The sequence below is a fragment of the Carassius auratus genome, unplaced genomic scaffold, assembly GCF_003368295.1.
Source record: "Carassius auratus strain Wakin unplaced genomic scaffold, ASM336829v1 scaf_tig00038295, whole genome shotgun sequence".
NCBI classification, from domain to species: Eukaryota; Metazoa; Chordata; class Actinopteri; order Cypriniformes; family Cyprinidae; genus Carassius; species Carassius auratus.
The window spans coordinates 1,868-22,984 of NW_020526430.1; the positions used below are offsets into that span (position 1 = coordinate 1,868).

General features: G+C 42.0%; 1 protein-coding gene across 3 annotated transcripts in view; it reads right to left on the reverse strand.

Moving 5' to 3' along the window:
* Positions 1-4,106: 4,106 nt before the first annotated feature.
* The window catches only part of LOC113083476 (collagen alpha-6(VI) chain-like), a 68,042-nt gene continuing 51,031 nt past the window's right edge, over positions 4,107-21,117 (reverse strand). The window contains exons 37-43 of one of the 3 annotated variants that reach the window (XM_026254534.1): positions 18,070-18,711; positions 17,280-17,370; positions 16,973-16,981; positions 16,734-16,936; positions 16,372-16,542; positions 5,028-5,066; positions 4,107-4,684 (exon numbers count right to left, since the gene is read on the reverse strand). In XM_026254534.1, coding sequence (XP_026110319.1) covers positions 4,488-4,684; positions 5,028-5,066; positions 16,372-16,542; positions 16,734-16,936; positions 16,973-16,981; positions 17,280-17,370; positions 18,070-18,711 — 1,352 coding nt within the window. In that variant the 3' untranslated portion in view covers positions 4,107-4,487. Of the gene's footprint in view, positions 4,685-5,027; positions 5,067-16,371; positions 16,543-16,733; positions 16,982-17,279; positions 17,371-18,069; positions 18,712-21,117 lie in introns of all 3 variants that reach the window. The other 2 variants (XM_026254533.1, XM_026254535.1) reach the window with 2 other exon arrangements.

Sequence of the window (21,117 nt, forward strand, 5' to 3'; positions counted from 1 at the left end):
TTTTTTTCAGTCAAGATCAAGACTTGTTGAAAACTTGTTCATGCCTTCATCACCAGCAGGGTGGACTATTGTAATGGGCTCCTCACCGGCCTTCGTAAAAAGACCAGACCATCCAGAACGCTGCTGCCAGGATTCTGACTAGAACCAGAAAATCTGAGCATATCACCCCAGTCCTCAGGTTCTTACACTTGCTTCCGGTTACATTTAGGATTGATTTTAAAGTACTTTTACTAGGATCGAAAATAAATTGCAGATATGCTCACTGAATATAAACCTAACAGACCACTCAGATCATTAGGATCGAGTCAGTTAGAATACCAAGGGTTCACACAAAACAAGGGGAGTCCGCCTTTAGTTACTATGCTGCCCGCAGTTGGAATCAGCTTCCAGAAGAGATCAGATGTGCTAAAACACTAGTCACATTTTAAATCTAGACTCAAAACCCATCTGTTTAGCTGTGCATTTATTGAATGAGCACTGTGCAATGTCCGAACTGATTGCACTATATTTTCACTGTTTTTTTTTTTTTTAATGTAAAATCAACTGTTTTTAAATAAATTTTAAGTAAATTTTTTTATAATTTTAAAAGTTTTAAAATTGCTTATTTTATTATTGTTATTATTTTTCTTCATGATTATTTTCTGATAATTACTGATTTTGGCCATTTGACAGATAATTTATTGTATTTAACTGTGAAAACAAACAAACCTGGAAAGAGACATGAGGATTAAAGAAGAAACACGAGAGATTGTTTGTGCATTCCAGTGAATAATTAATGGGATCTATTGTAAAATAATCGGGAGAATAGACCACAAATGTGGGTGTTAATGTCAATCCCTTACTGTATACTAAAAAAACATCAGAATTTCAGTTATAAGTAAAAAGGAATATTTCTTTCTATATTTTTTCAGTGAGTGGATGGGCCTGCATCATGTTTTGCACCCCTAACAGCTGATAGAGGTCAGTGTTTTTTACATTTACGATGGCAATCCAGACAACCATGAGAAAAAAATAACCCAAAATCCTTCTGATGTGAATATAGATAAAGCGTATATAAGATAAAAAAAAAAATAATAATAATATACTATCCTTAAGTTACTGGTATTTTATTCATTATTTATACCGCCACTTCCACCTCAGAGTAAAAAATATCTATATATATGTACATATATTTGAAAAGAAATCTCTCTTGCCATTGGTCAGTTATTCGTGGGTAGGTTCACTGTAAATGGATTTACAATAGGGAAAATGTACAGTAATATACACCTTTTACAGTATCTTACTGTAAATATTACAGAAATTGTTTACAGTGTAACAACGCCCCTCAGATGTGACTTAAGCATGGCCTCGCATACCTTGCTTACATGTAGAGTCTATTACTTTTTTTATTAACAGTTTGCAAATAATACTTGACATTGTAAAACTGTCGAAGTATATTAACAACAGAATTTAAAGGGGTCATATGATTTCAAGGTTTCCTTTCTCTTTGGAGTGTTACAAGCTCTCGGTGCATAAGGAAGATCTGTAAAGCTGCAAAAACTAAAGTCTCAAACCCAAAGAGATATTCTTTATAAAAGTTAAGACTCGTCCATGCCCTCCTAAAATGCCTCATTAAACACGTCCCCACATGTCTATGTCATGATGTGGGAAGATTTGCATAATGCGGCCCAAATGTTCAAGCAAAGAAAGTATGCATAACCTTTGATTCTCAATGTTACTGCTGGCACCATGTCATGTAGCACTGTTTAGTTGCAATAGAAAATGCTTTGTTTGGCCTTCCAAAAGAGGACACAGCTAGAAATTGGTGCTAAAGTTGTTTTTACAACACTGTTCCAGAACAGTTAAACCCAGATATTTAGATACTGTTTCCTGATCATGAGAAAGAACACTAACAATGCCGGCTGTTCTGACTCACAGTCTGTAAGTATGTTTACATGTGTAAAGGACTTGCCACTGATGATTCAAACGCGAGTTTTGAGCAGTGTAGAGCAACGGTTCTCATTCCAGTCCTCGTGCACCCAGCTCTGCACATTTTGTATGTTTCTCTTATGGCTTCAGACATGAATGAATGTTCCGAAGAGAAGTAAACTTTAACAGATTTCCCCTGCTCAGGCAGTAGGGAGCAATGAACACTGTATAGGGACCATGTCAATGGGAACACAGTTCATGCACGGAGCTCACTTCTAATGATCTGATTATCTGAATCAGGTTATCAAAGGGAGGCATGCAAAATATGCAGAGCTGGGGGACATGAAGACTGGTATTGAGAACCTCTGGTGTAAAGTAATGCTTGTTGTTTGTACGTTAATTCATTAGAATTTGTAATTATGTCCCCACTGGATGCAACAAATGACACATTTTTTCATGGGTTTTAGTGATTGTGTCTTGTTTGCGCCGGTGTTGTGACCGGGACATGCATCAAAGTATGACAAGGGGCATAACATTTCGGTCACATGCTTGAGGTATTCAGCCAATCACAACGCAATTGATAGCTGGCCAATCAGAGCACACCTTGCTTTTCAGACCAATGAGCTTTCAGAAAGGCAGGGCATAGATGAGAAACAATAATTTACATAATGTGGAAAAGTATGTGTTTTTTTTTTTTAACCTTAACTGCATAAACACATTTCATTACACCAAATACATAAAATAATGTTATTTTAATTTACACAGGAAATCAGCTAAACTTTTTAATGCAGAGTAAAATACAATAAAATCTGGTTTAGAAGCTGTAGCTTTAGACGTGTGAATATATTACATCCACATACTGTATATATTACCAGAGAGAAACAGATTGAGTGAGTGCCTGCATAGTTTTCTTCTTTTGTTTATTGGCTGTTGGCAGAATATCTTATTGGTGCATTATCACCACCAACTGAACTGGAGTGTCGTAGAGTGTGTAGCCACCAAACTCTGCTGTAAATACAGATAAAATATCTGGGGGTCCTTTTTAAACACTAATTCATGTTTGGTATAACTGCTGCTACTATACTCGTTTCCTTAGATTCTGGATCCTTTGAACTATCTGTACATATTTGTGTCATATCACAATATTTCTGGTCAATATATTGATTAACTCTTATTTTTTATTGGGTCACAAACCTGTTTCTTCACTTCTTCTATTAAATGAAGGTCTATAGGCACTACAAACATCCAAGGTGGAATTGCTGGCATTTGTATTGTATGACCATATATATAAGACTTTTTTCATATTCCCAACATTTTAAATATATTGCCTTAGTTGGATGTTAATTATTGTGCCCCTTCAAGGATGCAGTGCCTTTTCTGTTTTTCATCTCGGCATATAATCGTTTCCGTTACAGTGTTTTTGCATACTTAATGTTCCTTACTTTCCCTCACCAGCTTCTTCCTGATCCATCATCACTTCCTACCATCTCCACCCAGTCACAGTTCAGTGATGCCAAATGCCTTGTGAACGTGTATGTTGAACATTTGCATGTTCTCCCATTACCTACATCGAATACAGCATTTATTCTTTAGGTCAGTCTCACATTCACAATAAAATATTAGTTTGAATTTCCGCACAGGAAAGCAAAATCTTTTTTTGTAGTATCCTTTCAACTGTTAAGGGATTTACCAGCATAATGCTGGTCAATGCATTACAAGGTGTAGTTTAAAGTAAAAATCAGATATGTGTATACTGTAGGTAGATGCCTTATTAGATGCTCTTTCTATGGGCCACTACATAATCATTCTGCCAAATTGGAACACTCAAAACACCAGTTTGTGAACACTGGAGAGCAAGTTGCCTGTGCATCTGCAATGCAACTGTAGTTGTAGGCTTGTATGAATATCCATATCTGGAATAAACTTCAACAGATGATTTTGCTGAGCTAACACAATCAACACAATGGTTTCAAGAGGAAACCATTGGCTAACTCAACATTAAAAAGTTACCAGAGTTTATAAAAGCTGTAATATTGAGTAAATACATATTAAAACACAAACCAACACATTTTTAACTATCAAAGGTTATCCCATTTCTTTGTGAATTTAAATTTGGCAAATATTACAACCAGATGTTGTGCAATGTTGTGGCATCTTGGAAACTTTTTACAGTAAATGACGACACATAGACCATTTCAAGATGGCAAATGAAATATTATTTATTGAATAATAATCAATAAACAACAGCCATCATAAAAGTTGATAAGCAATTCAGTCAAAAGGCAGTGCTCTGATAGAGCATTAAAGTTATATAAAAATGTAAAATTATGAAAGAGGATGTGTGTATAGACTGTCTTAATGCAAGCTGAGGAGGATAGCTTGAGTGGCCAAGGACCACAGCTAAAGAGTTAAAGAAAATTGCTGAGCCTTTATTTCATAATGAGATTTTCCGTCCATTTTAAATTCTTATTCTCCAATTAAAAGGTAGATCTTTGTAAAATGTTAAAATAAAATGTCAAAAGAATTAATGCAGATTTATTTCCATGGGTTATTTCCATACAATTCTCACCACAACTGTATCACTGTTTAGATGTTTTGAGATATTTTTTGGCCCTGAGACAGCGAATCTCACAATCCTCCTGAGTGTTGAACCTGTTGCTGTTCCCGTCACAGCCTCCATACCAGAACTGGACACATTCACCACTGCTGACGTTGAAGTACCATTTCACTGAAAAGTTTGAGCAAGTTCCTGCATCAAGTATGAGCTGGCAAACATCTATAAGAAGAAAGAAGATAGAAATAATTGTTTTAAGTTACACCCAGTGAAAATTAGGCTGATCAATTTGAAGCCATTTAAAATAGTCACACTTTTGATTAATGCACATTTCACCATGCATATTGTACTAAGCAATAATTCTATACTTGATTTACATGATTGTTTTAATGAATCAACAATGCTTCTCATATGTATTTCCATTTTTTTTAAAGCGATGAAATTGATTTAACTCAAAAAATTTGAAAGATTTTATGGTTTGGGTTAGGTTATAGAAACTATAATCAGCTTTAAATAAAAACAGTGGTAGTCTACTGCATATCCGTCAAGTAAATGTATCTTTTACCCTTGAAACTGGAATCATCCTGTTGAAGATTTTCAGATTCTGTGGAAGAAATTTGAAAATCTCAAAACTATGTACAGGTAAATGGCCTACAGTACATAGAGCGTCCAATATATGCATTAAAAATTGTGCTTGCTTTGCCCTTTGTTGTGATAAACAGTAAAGTGCGTTCAGATGAATTAAATTTCTGTTTTGTCAAACGGGTATAAAATGGTTATGGAATTGTCAGTCTGCAGTAAACAAAGCAGATTTCATTACATCTATTGCTAGTCATTCAAGACTAATCCTAATGGCCCTGATAGACACCTGGATCAAACCAGAGGAAACTGTTACTCTTGCAGCACTTTACAATAATTTCTCATTTTCCCACAGTCCCTGTCTGACTGGAAAAGGTGGAGGTACTGGTCTGCCTATCTCTAATGACTGGAAATGTATTCCTTTACATTCTCTGGGTACTTACAGGTCCTTAACATTCAGTCACTATTAGCTACACTTTTAAAATACCCCAGGACCACAAGGTAACTTCTTGGATGAATTAGATGTGCTGCTCTCAACTTTTCCTGAGGATGGTACTCCACTAGTTATGCTTGGAGACTTCAACATCCACCTAGATAAACCTCAGGCTGCAGACTTCCACACTCTGCTTGCCTCTTTTGATCTCAAGATAGTGTTAACTACGGCTACTCACACCTTATCTGAATAGATGTGTTGGAAGACCAAACTTGAAATGCACTTTAACATCTATAAAGAAAGCCTTCATGCTTTCGATGTGGAACTAGCCACAGCTTGAAAGACTTCTCAAAGCTTATATACCTGTACAGTAACTTAAACAACACTCACACTTTTTTTGCTACTGTTGAGAGACTGACAAACCCACCCAAGTTAGATGCCCAGTGAAATGCTCTCTGACAGAAAATGCAATGAGTTTGCTACCTTCTTTTCTGAGAAGATCATCAATATCAGGAAGGTGATTAACACATCCTCAAGTATTGCAGAGGTCAGACAGATTCGGACGCAATATCAAAAACATACTATGTCTATATTTGAAGCAATTGATAGCAAAATTTTGGAAGAAATAGTGCAGCACCTAAAATCGTTGTTGTTGACACACTTCCCACATATTTTTTTTTTCTTTTGCTTAACTGTTTAGAAGCAGATCTCTTAGAAGTCACTTCTTTCTGGGACTTTTCCAAACTCCCTGAAAACTGCAGTTGTTAAGCCCCTTCTGAAAAAGATCAATTCTGATAACACCATTTTGAGCAATTATAGACCAATATCAAATCTTCCTTTTATAGGCAAGATCATTGAAAAGGTAGTTTTTAATCAGCTGAGCAAATACTTAAACTCAAATGATACCTGGACAATTTTCAGACTGCATCACAGCACACAGACAGTGCTCATTAAGATAATAAATGATATCTGCTTACTTTCTGATTCTGGCAAAATATCAATGCTGGTTCTACTAGATCTCAGTGCTGCATTTGACATTGTAAATCATAACACTTCTAGAGAGACAGGAAAACTGGCTTTGGCTTTCTGGAATGGTTCTTCAAATGGTTCAGGTTATACTTGTTATGTGAGTGTAGGAGAGCATAAGTCTAAATGGATGTCCATGACATGCGGTGTCCCACAAGGCTCAATTCTTGCACAGCTCTTGTTTAGCCTGTATATGCTCCCACTAAGTAAAATAATGAGAAAGAAACAGATTAAATTTCTCAGCTATGCTGATGATACCCTTATTACCAAATGACTATAGCCCCATTGACTCCCTCTGCCAATGCATTGATGAAATTAAGAGTTGGATGTGCTAAAATTTTCTTCAGGTAAACAAGCAGAAAACTGACGTCATTGCATTTGGAAACAAAGATGAAATTCTCAAGGTGAATGCATACATTGACTCTAGGGGTCAAACAACTAAAAATCAAATCAAGAATCTTGGTGTGATTCTGTAGACAGACCTTAGTTTCAGTAGTCATGTAGCTTTGCATTTATTGAATGTGCACTGTGAGATGTCTGAACTGACTGCACTGTATTTTATGTATGTATAATAATTTTCTATTTTTAAATTAATTTTAAATACATTTTAAATCGTCTTCAAAGTTTTTTTATTTTAGTGATTATTATTTCTTTATGATTATTTTACTTTATTTTATGTAAATCACTATGAATTACCATTTTGTACAAAATTTGCTATGTAAATAAACTTGCCTTGCCTTATTTACACATGACACTGTTCCACTGATCATGTGCTGGTTACTCCACTGCACACCTCAGATCACTTCCTCCTCACTCTTAACCTCAACAGAGTTCCTGACACAACACATACCCCTCCAAATGTCATCTTTCGACATAACCTATGCTCACTCTCACCCCCCCGGATGTCTGCTATGATTTCATCTTAGCTTTTTTTTTACCTTTATTTTTACAGGCAAGTCATTAAGAACAGGTTCTTATTTACAATGGTGGCCTGTCAAGTGGAATAACAACTTAGGGAAAGGGAAGTAGAGCTAAAATAAATACAAATCATTCGAAATACAGTACAAACAGGTTAGCAATTACATAAATACAATTTAAAACATCAATCATCATCATCAATCTGCCCCTTGCCAGCCCATTCCACCCCTTCTGCGCCTTGGTTATTTGATGTTCTCCATGAACATCGTTCTAAGCTCAGGACTGCTAAAAGGGTGTGGTGCAAATCAAAAAATCCCGCTGACCTTAATATGTATCAGTCATTCCTCTCTTCCTTCTCTGCTAATGTCTCCACTGCTAAAAGGGATAATATCATAACAAAAATAACAATTCGTCTAACTCTCGCATGCTCTTTAAAACATTTTCCTTGTTCTTTTGTCATCCTCCTCCCCTCCTTCAACTCCCACAGCTTACGACTGCCACGTTCATTAATAAAATTAAAATCATCAGTGCACAATTTTCCACACCACAATCAGTCAAGCACATCTTACCAGTAAACATACACTTGTTAATCACCTTCTCTTCACTCTCAGGCAGAAGTCTCCAAACTCATCTTTTCTTATCATCCTACTCTATTCCATCTCATCTCCTTCAAGCCATTTCTCCTGCAGTTGCACTCATTCACATCATTAACACATCCCTTCACACTGGTGTTTTTCCTTCAGCATTTAGACAGGCTCATATAACCCCACTACTTAAGAAACCCACTTGTAATCCACCTCATTTAGAGAACTACAGACTAGAGGTCTTCACGGGTCCAAAAATTCTTGCCCGAACCCGACAGAGACCCGTAATGTACTACACCGAACCGACCCGGACCCGTCTATTATTTCAAAAGCTGGACCCGGACCCGTGTAGATCCGAGAAATGCCTACCCGGACCCGACCCGGACCCGTATATTACTTGAAATCTGGACCCGAACCCGCCGGGAAGACACAGACCCGCCTGGACCCGACGTTGACATATTCCACCTTAAATTGCTATTACAAGTCAATAAACCTGTTGCGAAGAATACAGCTTTTTGTCTTACCTAATTTAAAGAGCCGTGGTCTCTCTTCCTTGTACCTGACTGCCTGTGATGCATTGCAATCCTCCGTCAAGAAAGTTATTCATGTTATTCCTCTCGTTATTCCAAGTCCAAGCTGAATCCACTCATTATTTCAGCTTCAAAAGTCCACTTGATGTCACGGTGACGGATGACAAATGCTACTGTGCACATGTACATTCTGACTCGAGTTAATTCGCATAATAACTTACACTGTTTGCCTTTTGAACTATAATAACGATCGCTCGTGCAATGCCATGGCCGCTGACATTATTTATTTACTATCATCTGATCTCTGTCTGTGCTCTCTGCTCTGCATCGAGTCTGAATCTGAACCACTAAAACTTTAAGATTAAACGGTTCATTTATAATATTATAAAAATGGGAGAAAATGTAAAACGCGGTTTGGCGGTCGAAGTGTCCCTCAGTGCTTGCCATAGAAACATGACTGCACATGCGTGCTAGCTTTATCAACCTAAAATGCCTTAACGCAATTTGAGCGTAATAGAAAACATTCATGTGACAGTTCACCTCAGATTGTGTTGCTGATTTGAAATATATTAAACATGAGTGTGTCAAGTCTGCAAGCATTACCGTGTGTGCACTTGTATTAACTCTTGAGTCTGCGAGCGAGAGAGAGAGAGAGATCACTTTTTTGGCTCACTCTTTTCTTTTCCTAATTTTACAAGTTGCAAGTTACAAGAAACACAAGCAGTCTTTGATAACGGCCGGATGTTCTCCGAGTCCGATGACTCCGATCGGCGATCGCACGGGTATTACACACAATGTTAAACAGACCCGGGACCCGAGGTAATAGATTCGGACCCGACCCGGACCCGGCTGATGATTTAAAATATAGACCCGAACCCGTACGGGTCCCGGGTCGGGTCCGGGGTCGACGGGTCTCGGGTGCACTGTGAAGACCTCTACTACAGACTGGTTTCCTTTCTTCCTCAGAACAGTTCCGAAGCTACAAGTCATTGAGTCTCATGTGCAGTTCACAAATGGATGGGTTCAAGAGTTGGAAATCATAGAACCGGCAAACAAGCTGCGCTCTACTTAGCTGCTAGTTTAGTAACCGGTAGTGCTAACAACCATTCACGCATGGACTTTTAACTATGTGTTTCAAAAGTGTAGTTAGCTGTCAACCCTCCCGTTTTTTTTCCGGGGTTCTCACGTATTTGAGCTCTTTTCCCGCTGTCTTCCCGTTTTAGTATTTTCCTGTAAAATATCCCGTTAGCCCCTCCATCAGACCTGTCAAGTCTCTGTGCTGTTGTCCTGTTGCCACTCCTGGCCCTTCCAGCAAACAGATGTTTTCAAAGCATCATTTTGCCTACTTGAAAGCAACCTTAGCGTGTTGGGCTTTTTAAGATAGTGTGGTTGTTGTGAGAGCACGATTTCACGCCAATCTGTAAGGAAAGTCACGTTAGACCTAGCTTCACAAATCGCTTAACATTAGTTAATGCAGCAGTTTTAATGCAGCAAATTTTTGCTGTCAGCAGAGGGATAGCAACAGAAAGATGAATGTTGAAATTTTCCATATTTTGGATGAGTAACCTAGGAAATTTTCCTTATTTTCAATGTTCAATGTTGACTTAAGCTATATAAATTAATATTCAGATGTTATGGTCTCCGAGGTCACGCTTTCAAGCAGGAAAGCGGTGGAAAGTTAATCCATTCACATTTTATTTTCCCCATGGCGATTATGGGGAATACAGCATAATGGTTTACCATGGTTGAACTAGATTTTTAATTACACACGCCTGAGAGGGAGTACGTCTAAACCCTGCGCAGTAGCCCGAGTAGCAGTAAAGGAGGCCATCAACATGGCGGCCACGCCAAGTAATGACGTCACAACGCCCAAGCCCTATACTTATTTTGCTGGATCTGTCCAATGCTTTTCACAATTTTAACCACCAGATCATCCTGTAAACCCTATTGGCAAAGTTCATCACAGGAACCGCACTACAGTGACTTGAGTCTTACCTCTCATATAGGTCCTTCAAAGTATCTCGGAGAGATGAGGTGTCCAAGTCACAACATCTAACTACTGGGGGGCCTCAGGGCTCAGTTCTTGGACCACTTATCTTCTCTGTCTACATGGCATCGCTAGATTTTGTCATTCAGAAACATAGCTTTTTATATCACTGCTTTGCTGATGACACTCACCTCTACCTCTCATTCCATCCTGATGATCTGACGACAGCTGCTTGCATCTCAGCTTGTCTAACAGTCATTTTTTGCTTGATGAAGGACCATTACCTTCAACTCAACTTTGCCAGGAAAGAACTGCCTGTGGTTCCATCAAACCCATCGTTTCTTCACAGTTTCACCATTCAGTTAGGCACATCAACAATAACTTCTTCAAAAACAGCCAGAAACCTTGGAGTTATGATTGATGATCAGCTGACTTTCTCAGACCACATTGCTAAAACTGCCTGGTCCTGCAGATTTGCTTGATGCAACATCAAGAAGATCAGGCCCTTTCTTTCAGAACATGCTTCACAACTCCTTGTTCAAGCTTTTGTTCTGTTCAGGCTGGACTATTGCAATGCTCTCTTGGCAGGTCTTCCAGCCAATTCTATCAAAACTTTACAATTAATCCAGAACATGGCAGTAAGATACATTTTTAATGAGCCAAAAATAATGTTTGTCACACCTCTGTTTATCAATAGGCACTGGCTACTAATAGCTGCTCGCATAAAATTCAAGACATTAATATTTGCCTACGGAACCACCACTAATTCTGCACCCCCTTTACCTTAATTCATTACTTCAGATTTATGTGCCCTCTAGAAGCTTGTGTTCTGTAAGTGAACATTGCTTTATTGTGCCATCCCAAAGAGGCACAAAATCTCTTTCACTTTTAAATGTTCCTTCCTGGTGGAATGACCTGCCCAACTCAATCGGAATGACCTGCCCAACTTAAAATATTCTTTAAAAAAAAACTTGTCCCTTTTAGACTTACACTCTATTAATTTACTGTTTGCTCTTCAGGAACTCGAGCTGCGTCGAGAACGTTTGGGGAACGCGTCCAGCGTGACGTCTCTGAATAATGTGTATAATCAGTCCAAAGGAAGGGCGAGACGTCATAGGCGGGTGACGCCAGATCCGGCGCCCGCTCTCGGTGGTCGGAAGCCCGCATTTGCGGTACTTTCTCCCTGATGAGAAGGCGTGACTCGCTGCCTGTCTTTCTCTGAGGAGATTGATGTGGATAAGCGTCGATGAGCTCGCCAGTTGCACAAGCACCAGTCACACAAGCACCAGTTACACAAGCATATTATGCCTAATATTAACATAAGCAGCATTAATGAAGAGCGGAGCTCGCGCAGTCAGCTCTCGGGGGGCTGATTGTGCTTTTCTCGCTGTTGAGCGCTGCGCTCTCGCCGAGCACGCTCCGAGGAGTGTGTCCGTGCATGCAATCTTTCAGTCGCGGTCTCGCTGGTGCTGAGGCACGGCGGCGACCGCAATAGCGGGAATCGCACATGATCTGGCGAACGGGTTGAAGACGATTCGTCCTATCTCCATCCGTGTTCACTAGATCTAGAGCCTGTTCTCGAGGCTTGGAAACCAGTGCTGCGGTTTCTTCGCCCTCTGAGACAGCTCGCTGCTGCTGCATGCTCTCTCGCTGGGCATGCTCCGAGGAGCGTGTCTGTGCATGCAATCTTGCAGTTGCGGTCACGCCGTTGCTGAGGCATGGCGGCGACCACGATAGCGGGAATCGCACATGATCTGGCTAACGGGTTGGGGACGGCTCGTCCTATCTCCACCCGTGTTCACTAGATCTAGAGCTCGTTCTCGAGGCTTGGAAACCAGCGCTGCAGTTTCTTCGCCCTCTGAGACAGCTCGCTGTAGCATCCATCTTTCTCTGAGGAGATTGATGTTGTTTGTGTGACTGAGTAGCATAAAATAATATATATATATGTTTTTTTATGTGAGTTTTTTCTACACCAGACCGTGTTGACTAGTCTGGTTGCTGACTACATTTAATTCTAACCTCTGAGGAGGTTGAAGCGGTCAGGGGCTGCTGGGCAGAGCAGTCCCAACTGTGTTCCAGCCCCACGTGCCGGGGGTGTTACATTTGTACTCCGCAGACGCTAGAGTCAAAGTGGCGCTCCCAGGCCGAAGGCTACTAGTGGAAAGCAGTTCTATGGACCGTTGTTTTTGCTGGATAGCCTTCATCATAACGTCCTGACGCTTAGGCCTAGGACGTTTTGAGGGCCAGCTCCATCTGGGGAAGAGTGGTGTACACCGCATTACACGGTGCCCGTCTTTCCTCAGTGCCCTCAGGAGATTGTTCTGCCAACCCTGCCGGTGTTCCAGGGTGCAGCGATCTCCGGCGAGCGCTTCTCTCAGTTGCCGCCCGGAAACATAGCGGTGCTGAGAGGCTCGCTACCTCTGCAGAGGTCTCTAGAGCAGCTAGTACAGTCGTCCCCTGCCAGTCCACCGCTTCAGGGCACCGAGCTAGTGGCTCTAGGCGCACCAGAGGCTAGTCTCGCGAGACTGGTTCCCTTAGGAGGTCACATGGCGGTGTGGGAGCCCCTGCCAAGTGTACTTCACGGGGTCCTGCCCCGAGCAGGCTCTGGTCTAGTCTTCCTAGCAAACGATGTGGGTCTGAGGACCGTCGTTTTTAGGAGACTTCAGCTACGAGAGTCCTGATGCTGCGGCTCAGGACCTCGGAGGGCTGCCCTCTGGGGAAGAGCAGTGTAAATCGCTTTACACGGTACCCGTCTCTCCTCAGTGCACTCAGGAGATCGATCTGCCAACCCTGCCGGTGTTCCAGGGCGAAGCAGGCTCCAGCGAGCGCTTCTCTCAGTTACCGCCCGGAAACGTAGCGATGCTAAGAGGCTCGCGACCTCCTGGGAGGTTTCCAGAGCAGCTAGTTCGGCCGTCTCCTGCCGAAAGCTAATTGCTCTGATGCAACAAGAGATCAGTCTTGAGAGGCTGATTCCCTTAGTAGACTATATTGCAGCGTGAAAACTACTGCCAAATGTGTCTCAGTGGGTCCTGCACACTGTAGTGAGAGGCCACAGAATCCATTTCTGGTGGGCCGCAAGCAGGCTCTGCTAATGGAACAGAAGTAGACTCTCTCTGAGGATAGAGACCATCGAGGTGGTCCCTCCTTGGGTTGCAGAGTCCGGGTCCTACAGCCAGTACTTCACTGTTCCGAGGAAGGATGAGGTGTTGTGTCTTTTTCTAGATCTGTGCTTTTGAACATTTAAGTCAGGGGACTGAAGTTTAGCACGCCTGCACAGGCCAAGGACTGGTGTGTCACAATCTATCAAAAGATGCACTTATCTCCATCCTTCTTCATCGGAAGTTCCTGAGGTTTGCTTTTGGGGCAAAAGCCTACCAATACGGATCTTCCACTGGCCTTGCACTCTCACCCCACACTTTCATGACTCAACCACACTGACGATTGGTTGATATCAGCTCAATCTGAGCAGATGACGGTTCGGCGCCGAGGTGTCGTTCTCGCTCACATGAAAGAGCTGGATTTAAGACTTAACGCCAAGAAAAGTGTGGTTTCTCCAGTTCAGAGAACCACTTATCTGGGCATGGTGTGGGATTCGACCACGATGCAGGCACGTATGTCACCTGCTCGGATCGATTCGATCCTCACTGCAGTCGCGAGAGTGAGAGAAGGCCGGTCACTCACTGTCAAGCAGTCACGGAGATTGCTGGGTCTGATGGCAGCTGCGTCCAATGTGAATTCTATTGCCCTGCTGTACATGAGACCCCTACAGTGGTGGCTCAAGACCAAGGGGTTCTCCCTGAGGGGAAACCCACTTTGCATGCTAAAGGTCACGCGGCTCTGCCGACGTGCCTTGGATATGTGGAGGAATCCTTGGTTCTTGTCCCAGGGCCGGTGCTGGGAGCTCCTTGTCGCCGCATGATCCTTGTGACGGACGCGTCCCTCACCGGCTGGGGTGCGGTCATGAGTGGCCACCCTGCCCGTGGTCTGTGGAGTGGTCGCCATCTGACATGGCACATCAACTGCCCGGAGATGCTGGCCGTGCTTCGTGCACTTCTTTATTTTCTCCCAGACCTAAGAGGTCACCATGTGTTGGTGTGCACCGACAAAACAGCGGTGGTCTCTCACATCAACCACCAAGGAGGTCTGCACTCACGCTGTTTGTACAACTAGCATACCAGATCTTTGTTTGGGCCCAGGACGAATTCCTCACGCTCAGAGCAGTTCACATTCCTGGGCATCTTAATATGGGAGCAGACATCCTGTTGAGGCAGGGGCCGAGGCCCGGGGAATGGCAGCTTCACACTGAGGTGATGAAGCATAGTTGGAGATGTTTGCCAGACTCGGGTGGATCTGTTTGCGAATCGAGAGACATCGCACTGTCCCCTCTGGCTTCCTCTGACTCATCCAGCTCCACTGGGGCTGGACGCCATGGTACAGACATGGCTGAGGCTTCATCTGTACATTTTTCCCCCGATTGCTCTGCTCTCGGGAGTTCTGGAGAGAGTGCGCTGGGAAGGAGTCCGGCTGCTGTTAGTAGCTCCATTCTGGATGGGCCGGGTATAGTTCCTGGGCCTGATTTCTCTTTTTGACGGCACTCCATGGGAGGTTCCTGTCAGGAGAGATCTCCTCTCGCAGGCAGAGGGTGCGCCCCTGCATGGAGCTTAGAGGCTGTAGGTGTTGTCTCTGAGGAGGCACAACTCTTAGCTTCCGGTCTCTCAACCGAGATTGTAAGACCGTTCTCCAATCCAGAGCTCCCTCAATGAGGAAACTGTATGCCTTGAAGTGGAAGCTTTTCAATTCTTGGTGCGGAGACTGCCATGTTTCCTCAATGGTGTGCTGAGGCTGAGGTCTCCGGCCAGAAGAAGCTTATGCTTAGCGGTGATCAGGATGCTATCCTAAGCCTCGAGTCCTCTGATCTCCCCTCTCCTGGGGGTCAAGACTCACTCCTTCTGAAGTTTGGCCATCGGACGGTTTGTCCCCGATTTCTGTCAGGCTCCTTCTCCTCCTTTTGCTTTAGCTGTGCTCTTCCACACTAGGCAGAGATTTGAAAGTCTGGCGGCGTGGGTATTCTTGTTCCCCAAATGTTCTCGACGCAGCTCGAGTTCCTGAAGAGGAACATCTAAGGTTACATATGTAAACCTGGTTCCTCGTAGGAACGAGACGCTGCGTCGCAGTGCCATACTTCCGGCATCTCTGGCCGGCGCTTGCTTCATCTTTTGAGGCTGATTACCGGCTTCGCCGCTCATGCTTTTATGCTTCCTGGTCTCTGATGTTACCCGCCTATGACGTCTCGCCCTTCCTTTGGACTGATTATACACATTATTCAGAGAAGTCACGCTGGACGCGTTCCCCAAACATTCTCGACGCAGCGTCTCGTTCCTCCGAGGAACCAGGTTTACATACGTAACCTTAGACGTTTTCTTATATTTAATAATAATAATTAATATTTAATAATTTTCTTATATTTAATTTTTCTAATCTTTTTGTATTGTATAGATATATATTATGCAATTAAGAAAAGCTAAGAAAAAAAGAAAAAAGACAAAAAAGGCTTGCTCTATATTCTTTTTCTATTCTGTCTGATTAATAGGTATTTATTATATAATAAAAAAAAAAAACTTGTGTACTGCGTTAAGCTGAGACTTGTTATAGCCCTTGCATATCATTGCTCTTTTGTTGATTTTGATTGCTTCCATTGCCTCATTTGTAAGTTGCTTTGGATAAAAGTGTCTGCTAAATGACTAAATCAATATGTAAAAGTAAAATATTAAAGTAAATTATCAGAATTTACATCAATAAAAAAATGGATTATGAATAGCCTAAATATCAGTAAGCAAGTTTGGTCAATTTACCTGTAGACACACATTCCTTAAAGCATTCATCCTCAGTCAAGAATCGGTTTTCATTTCCGCCACAACCACCATACCAGAAGTGCATGCATTTCTTAGTTTGCTGGCTGTAATACCATCTGGACATATACGATCCACACACACGGCCTGAATCTTTCTCAAGGAAGCAGCGTGCTGTTGGAAACAAACGGTACACTCCACTAATTCCTAATAATCTAATGAATACAGAACTCTGTCAGAGAAACAGCTTAAAAGCTTGTGCATTTTTAATGTTAGTGAGGATACAGTACTACGCCAGAGATATGTGCTACTCCAAAAAAGCTAAATCAAGAGTTAAATTGGCCAGTAAGATCTGGATTCACCACCTTTAGTCTTGGAGGGCTCCTTTTTGTCCTTTTTGAACTCTTCTCTATATTGATCAGTGTCATCATATTGACTGGCTTCAATGAATGTTTCTCTGTTTTGCTCATCTTCATAATAGTTATAAGGTTCTTCTGTTGTGATGGGCTCTTCGGTGGGCTCTTCAGTGAGCTCTTCATAAAGCTCTTCGGTGGGCTCTTCAGTGGGCTCGTCGGTGGACGCTTCTGTGGGCTCTTCAGTGGGCAGAATAGCACTGAAAAACAGTTAGACACATTAATATCATTAAAAAGCACAGAATGTGTCCTGTACAGGCTAATTATTGTTCAATATTGCAGCATCGATTTGTATTTCAATGTGCAAATAAAAACAAAATATGGCTCGTGAAGCCCAGGTTTCCCATTTCTGGCACAGTGCTCAAAGACTCTAAACAGTAACATTTTTAGACTCTAAAACCTTTGGATTAATAAGCCAAATGGCTTTGAGAATACACAATCCATGCACTAACCTTTGTGATTTTATGTCTAAAGATTGTGGTTAGCAAATGACATTACCTCTCTGTGGTTTGTTGTCCAGTTCCAACAGGCCTCACCACAAACCCATGACAATCATGAGTAGGTATTAATGACTGGGGTAAGATTCCTTCTGCAAAACAACAGCAGATACACACCAGGGTTATTATAGTTAACTGAAATGAAAAATAAGCCACACACCCCCTCAAAAAGTGAAATTGAATAAAACATTAAAGAAACGTACTTTCTACTTTGCTCCTTACATTTCTTATTTTTAAAGTACTAAAATAACAAACTAAAACTGGAAAAAGAAAATTATTAAAATTTTAACTAAAATTAAATAAAGAATATGTATAACTCAGCATGTATGCAGAAGTGACATAATAACTACATCAAAATTACTACAACTAAAAATTAAATAGAAAAAATATAATAATAAAAAGTATATTTATTTAATAAATAATATTGTAGGTTAAACACTACTTGCAAATGATGAAAGAGGATGTTAGCAACTGTTCATTTTAAGAAGAAAGCAGATAATGTAGAGAGTTTTGGGGCTATTGTTTGCAGAAAACCTCTTAAAATGTGAAAAACTTTCAGATTAAATGAAAATGAAAAATCTAAGACTGTTAAATCAACTTTAAAATAATGTTTTAAAAAGGCAAAAACACTACCACATGTTTTTTTAGATTTTAACAAACATTGCGTTGCAAATGATGAAAGAGGATGTGAGCATCTGTTGATTTTCAGAGGAAAAAGTCTGCAAGTTTCAACAACAGATCAGGATCTTTCACAGCGGCCTTGTGAAAACACAACCATGAATATTTCTTACTGTGGAGCATATGCAGGAAAGCGTAAGCGAAGCGTGTGCCATAACCTCTGTCATCCAGGAACACCAGGTGCTGGTCCAGAGGAGAACTGGTGAGCTCCTCCATCTGTGTCCGGTCGAATCTCTGTCCCGCCATGAGAATAAACATCACAACATTCTGACACTTACACAGTCTAGACAAATAATCAAGCTGAGCTTTGCTGTGCTTAAAATCTTCACCAAAAACAGCCATGACCATTCGTTTGCTTCGTGGTCTTTCTACTTTAAGGATAACGTTAGTAATCAGCCACTCCAAAGCAAAGTCGGGGTGGGATGTCCCGCCCACTTGCTTCACTGTATCTTTAATATGCCTCTTCATGATATTGCGATCTTTATATTTAGTGAAGCTGAACTCCTCGTTGATGTAAGATGAGCCATAAACGGAGCTCTGCTGGTAGACGGACAGCCTGGTTTTTCTGTCGGCTCTGCTCGGTTCACTGCTCACATCGATCCGGTCCAACAGAGACACCAGAAGCTCCTTCATGTTTAAATAGCGTTGAGTGTTCACGTTATCAGACCCATCCATCAGCACAGACAGATCCAGATCCATCCGCAGGGGTGGAGGCCGCAGAATTACACCACACACTGGGTCTGGGTTACAACGATCTGGCAAGAGAGAATAAAAACCCTTGGCATGTAATTAAAGACATCCATGATCCAAAACCTACCTACATAAGCCACAACCTAACAGAAATAGAACCTCATTAATGACTGATTTGGAACACTTTAGATATAAGCAGCAACTCTGTGTATCATACAAAAAGAGCTCCTCATTGACATAAGAAGTTGGCATGCTGACGTTGCTAAGATAACTACACGACACTAAGCATACAAATAAATCAAATATAAATTGGTCAAAAGGTTTTTTTTTGTTGTTGTTGTTTTACAGCCAACATTTTTCTAACTTTGCCTGCCATCATAGCTGCATTATGGGATTGACTTCTCATTAGGAAGTTGGCTTGCTGACATATCATACAGTAATCCTGTAATGAACAAAATGATTAATGCACACACATATTGGTCATAACATGCAATTTTTACATTTATAATCAACATTTCTCTAACTTTGTCCACCATTGATTTTATGGCATTTAGCTGCTGCCTTAGAGGACATTCACACAGATGTGTTTCTGCATTTGCCTAGACTTCTTTTTCATTGTTTTTCTTCATAAACATGGCTTAGACAGACACGTTTGAGCATGACAATCATATCTTGCATCTTTTGCAATTTGACACACAACCAGTGGCATAGCGAGTCAGTCCTGGGCCCATAAAAAAAAAAATAATAATAATTTAACCACTTTGCCATTAAAAAATAAAACTGAACTATTTTAATAGCTGTGAAATGGGGAAGAGACAAAAAAGACATAGCATCCAGTTGGACTTGGGCTGAGAATTCGCATAAGCTGTTTGACATGGACTGGGCCCATGCAGGGCTCTATTCTTTTCGTCGTTTCAATTAAAAGTTCCCACCAGCTCGGCAGGCCCCCAAACTGCCTGGGCCTATACGTACTGTATCTGCATACCCTGCATGCCCTAACACTACACCACTGCACTCAACACCATATTCTAAAACACAGAGCTCAAGATATAATAAGTAAAAAAAAAATGCATTTCTAGACCTTGAATGAATGTTCCCTTAGAATTTGAATAAAGTTAGATATTTTTAGAGGCAGCATAATGCTGTATAGGTTTTGGAACAGCTTACACTTTGCATCGGTAGCTTGTCTATGACTATTTAAAATGCTGTCTACGTAGGTTTTGGAACAGAGCCTTTACTTTTATTCCTTTCACTAGTTCACGCTTACATATAATTAGCTGAGGTATGGTATGCGTATTTGGCGTGCTGTCCAGGGAAGGGCTCCGAGCTCGGGAATGGCCCGAACCTAGAGTACCCCCCCCTTCCCCGTCTATTTATAAAGTGAACTTGAAGTGAGGAGATGGGGTGGAGGAGGGATGATGATAAACCGTCAATGGATAGAGGTAAGTCAGTGATATTTATACCATGGGATTGATTAGTTGATTATGGTCCACCTGTGTTGATTAGGCTAAGTATCTAACGCGCTCCTCCCGAATCTTATTAATAAATTACATTTCACTAGTATACGCTTACATATAATTAGCTGAGGTATGGTTTGCGTATTTGGCGTGCTGTCCAGGGAAGGGCTCCGAGCTCGGGAATGGCCCGAACCTAGAGTACCCCCCAAAAAGGCAAATGTACAAGAGGACAGCCGCCAGTTTAAAGAATGCCCCCCCAAAAAGAATAGAGTACTGGCGGGGGCTGATTTGGTTTCTGAGAAGTCATCTCGTTGGCAGGCTGGAAGGGCCTACGTACTCCGGAGGGAGCGACTTGGGCATTGGGAGAGTAGGCCCTACCGGCTGGATCTAGTGAACTACGTGGTTGTAGCCCGGTCAGTAGGGCTCGAGCCGATGCTCAACTGGAGCTTTTTGGCATTGGAACGGTGAGCCCTACCGGCCGATGAGGAAGAGCAGGGTGGTTGTGGTGCCCGACCGGGAGGACCCGAGTTGCCTCGACTGGAATAGGTCACGGTGTCGGCGTACGGGCCCTACTGGCTGATAGCCCCTGCTATTCAGTGGGTGAAGGGCCTAACGCTGACCGAGAGGGCCCATGAAGCCTCCGACAGGAGATTGAGACTCAGGCTGACGGACGTCTGGGTCCTCTCGGTTTGGCAGATAAAAAGCTTTGGGCTGGCCGACAAGGAGGACTCTGGCGACATCCAAAGGGAGATCCCGACTCACGGCATCGGATGGATGAGACTCACTTGCGGCCGGCAAGCATAGGCCCGTCCGGGAGAACTCTCGCCAGACGTCTGAAGGGAGCACACGCATCAGACGGGTAAGCCTCGGCGGACGGGGAGAGTTGGAAAGGAATCCGATGGGGCCTCTAACTCAGAACATCGAACAGGTAAGCCTCGCCTGGTGGGGTTAAAAGATGTGGGAGTAGCTGAGAGTTTTTTTTTTTTTTTTTTTTTGCAGGATTTGGTGAGAGGA